We start from the raw sequence: 3,016 nt of genomic DNA on the forward strand, positions 1-3,016 counted from the left end.
TTGATACTGTGATTCTGTGAAACTGAAATACTGTGACTAGGTTATCATAATGTAACATACTCATATAATGTCAAGCTGCCTGGACTGTGTCATTACAATCGACAAGAAAGCTTAGAATTCATTGGCTAATGCTCCACTGCACTGAAACCCTGCATGAGTAGCATATGCATCTTAGTGAACACATCTAATGTAAATGTAACCCAACCGGCCAATCATTTTGCTGAATTTAAAAATGACAATGCTCCACCCCTCTCATTTCCTTTGTCTTACCAGAGTTTGCATTTAAGATGAATTTACAGTAGATGAGAGGAAGGTCTTCTTTAAGCCAACCTGAAAATGACTGGACTATTATATCTAACTTTTTTAGTCATGACCCAGTGTGAGTATATACCTTTAACTCTTGTTGCATTTATCTAATCCTTTGAAAACCTTGTTCTATTATCTTTTAATACAAAAGAAAATGTTTAACCTGTAAAAGAACAGAAGTGGACAGATTTAGAGTTCACAGTGTATGGCTATAAAGTGACATATTCTAAATTCAGTCATTTATTACATGACCTTAAGTTCTCTTTATGAAGGTTCATTTAGTATCTCTGCATTTGTGCACCCTGCAATTTTAAGGTGGACGTGCCGTTGGAAGTTTTGTCTCACAGCTGAAGGCAACAGTGAGTGTCCAACCTGGACTCTCCACTAGTCTCGAGTGCCATGTTGACCTAGAAGGGCGCTTTTCAGTATCCTGGATAAAAATTCCCCATAATAAATCTCCAATCTGTATAGCTACAGCTAAGTCATTAGTAAATGATGTGGAAATGTGTGAGCAATTTGAAAACCATTCCAGAATCAAAGTCACATGGAACCAAAAGACCTTCAAGCTGTCTTTTTCATCAGTGGAGCACACGGATGTTGGAACATATTATTGTGGGATGTTTAGTTATAAACACGTTTTCTTTGGAAATGGAAGTAAGCTGATCCTTGAACAACACGCTAATGGTGAGTACAAAACAACAGGAACTCAGACTGTAAGACATTTTTATTTGAGAGAAGTGATAGAGCATTTTTGATATTAATTTAGCTTTGTAAAGAACATTTGAATAGTCTTGCTGTATAATAGTGGTTTTTACAAATGCAGGAAAAAAAATATATAAATAAACTCACATGATAATTAAACCCATCATAGATTCAGGATCATACTGTTTGCATACATCTTAAAGAGATTTTCTTTAAGGCTTATTTAACCATTTCAATCTATTTGCCAATTTTCAAAGAGAATTAAAGATGACTTTATGACTTGTGAACCAAGTGATTCTCTAATACAGACACTTCATCAACCACACCAAGCAACAGCAACAAAAAGACTGAAGAGCAAAATGGTGAGCGTGATCTGATCATTAGTGCCTTTCATTCAACAACAAAAACGGATTTTCATCTGTAGTCATTTGGGAGCTTTTGTTCTAAAGTTGTTTTGCTGAAAACTAATACCACCTGATTCATTATTTACAGTGCTAAATGTATAATGAAGTATGATAACGTATAAGTATAATTTAATGATAACGTAGTTTTATACAGGATCATTTTTGCTTTTTAAAAAATTTACTCTAACATTTCAGATAAACCTTACACTAAATGACCTTCTCTTGTGATGCTAGGAAAGCTGTTCGAATACCTAGGCCCAGCATTAGCAGCAACTAATGTGGCATCCGTTTTTCTAATCATTTTACTCATCCATCTCTTAAAGAAAAAAAGATCAGGTAAGAACAGTTATGTGAAAATGATGCTATAGAGAAAAAGACACTACATATTTACTCATGTATTGAAAAAATACAATGGAAAATCATTAACACTCCACATTTATCACCAAATGTAACGGATGTGTTACCCGGTAATGTGTATGTTTTCACAGGGGTTGCAGGTGAGGTCAGCACTGCAAGTGGCAAAGTAGGTGCTAGTTACATGTGGATTAATGAAATAAATCACATTTCAAATCTAAAAATTATGAAAACTATCAGTGCTCTTAGAACAAACACAATTCTTAAACTAAAAGCCTTGTTAAATATCTTTTATTTGGAATAATCTTCGGCCTAGAGTTAATCAAGCTGGACCATTTACCCTGAGAATGTGGTTGAATGGGACTGAAAATGTAAAGACTTCTAATGTAACAGTCAGCAGTCTTTTTTTTCTTTTTAAGAAGCTGTGTAATACACAGTGGTTGGGTGGGATGGGAACAGGTTAGGGGGATGGTACATGGGGACTTTACATTTACATTGCTCGATATTCTTGATTGTATCCTTGCCTGTGTCTACTCTCTATGTAAAATCCAAATAAATATTAAATCACCAAAAAGTGATATGACTGAATAACTGATGAAAATATTGAACATGTTATTGCTCTTGTTAAAACAGAAGACAACAGAGGAAAATTATGCTTCTCTGACCTTTGGCAACAAACAGAGGAGAACAATACAGAAGAGGACCAATTTGGACACTACAGTCATATATGGAGCTGTACGACACCAAGAGGAATTATAACTTGCAAAAATCAGCACATATCTCCAACACAAAGTGAAAATGACTTCATTGCCATTGTTTTCAGATGAGTTTAGAACTGATGTTGGCCCTTATCGTTTTGTCTGTTGTTGCTCTGGTCTCCACCAGAGGCCTCTATGAGAATGAAATGCATGACACTGCAGTTACAGCCTGTATACTTACAATGACTTACAACAGCAGCAACAAGCTGCACCTATAACATTTGTTTCTAATAAAGTGGCCAGTGCCTGTAGACTTGATATATTCCAGTTACAGAAGTAAGAAGGTCTAGTATTTGATATCCCAAAACACAATTCCCACAGTCATCCTTACACGAAGAAGTGAAAAACTAGTCCTTATTTTCCACTTCTATGACTATAGAACATGAAATAATGCAAAGCATTTTAACTGTACTGCACAATATACAGTATATTTTAACTGTATGCTGTTCAATCAACAAGCTAACAAATGTCAGCTGTCAAAGCTGTGCAAGA

The 3,016-nt window shown here is 35.2% G+C and overlaps 1 protein-coding gene across 1 annotated transcript; it reads left to right on the forward strand.

Moving 5' to 3' along the window:
• Positions 1 to 301: 301 nt before the first annotated feature.
• LOC119264931 lies at positions 302 to 2,525 on the forward strand. Its single transcript, XM_037543890.1, has 6 exons — positions 302 to 379; positions 622 to 990; positions 1,317 to 1,370; positions 1,647 to 1,748; positions 1,901 to 1,935; positions 2,400 to 2,525. Exons 1-6 carry the CDS (start codon positions 337 to 339, stop codon positions 2,523 to 2,525), a joined length of 729 nt encoding a protein of 242 aa, XP_037399787.1. The 5' UTR covers positions 302 to 336.
• The last annotated feature ends 491 nt before the right edge of the window (positions 2,526 to 3,016 follow it).

The sequence above is a fragment of the Pygocentrus nattereri genome, chromosome 2, assembly GCF_015220715.1.
Source record: "Pygocentrus nattereri isolate fPygNat1 chromosome 2, fPygNat1.pri, whole genome shotgun sequence".
NCBI lineage: Eukaryota > Metazoa > Chordata > Actinopteri > Characiformes > Serrasalmidae > Pygocentrus > Pygocentrus nattereri.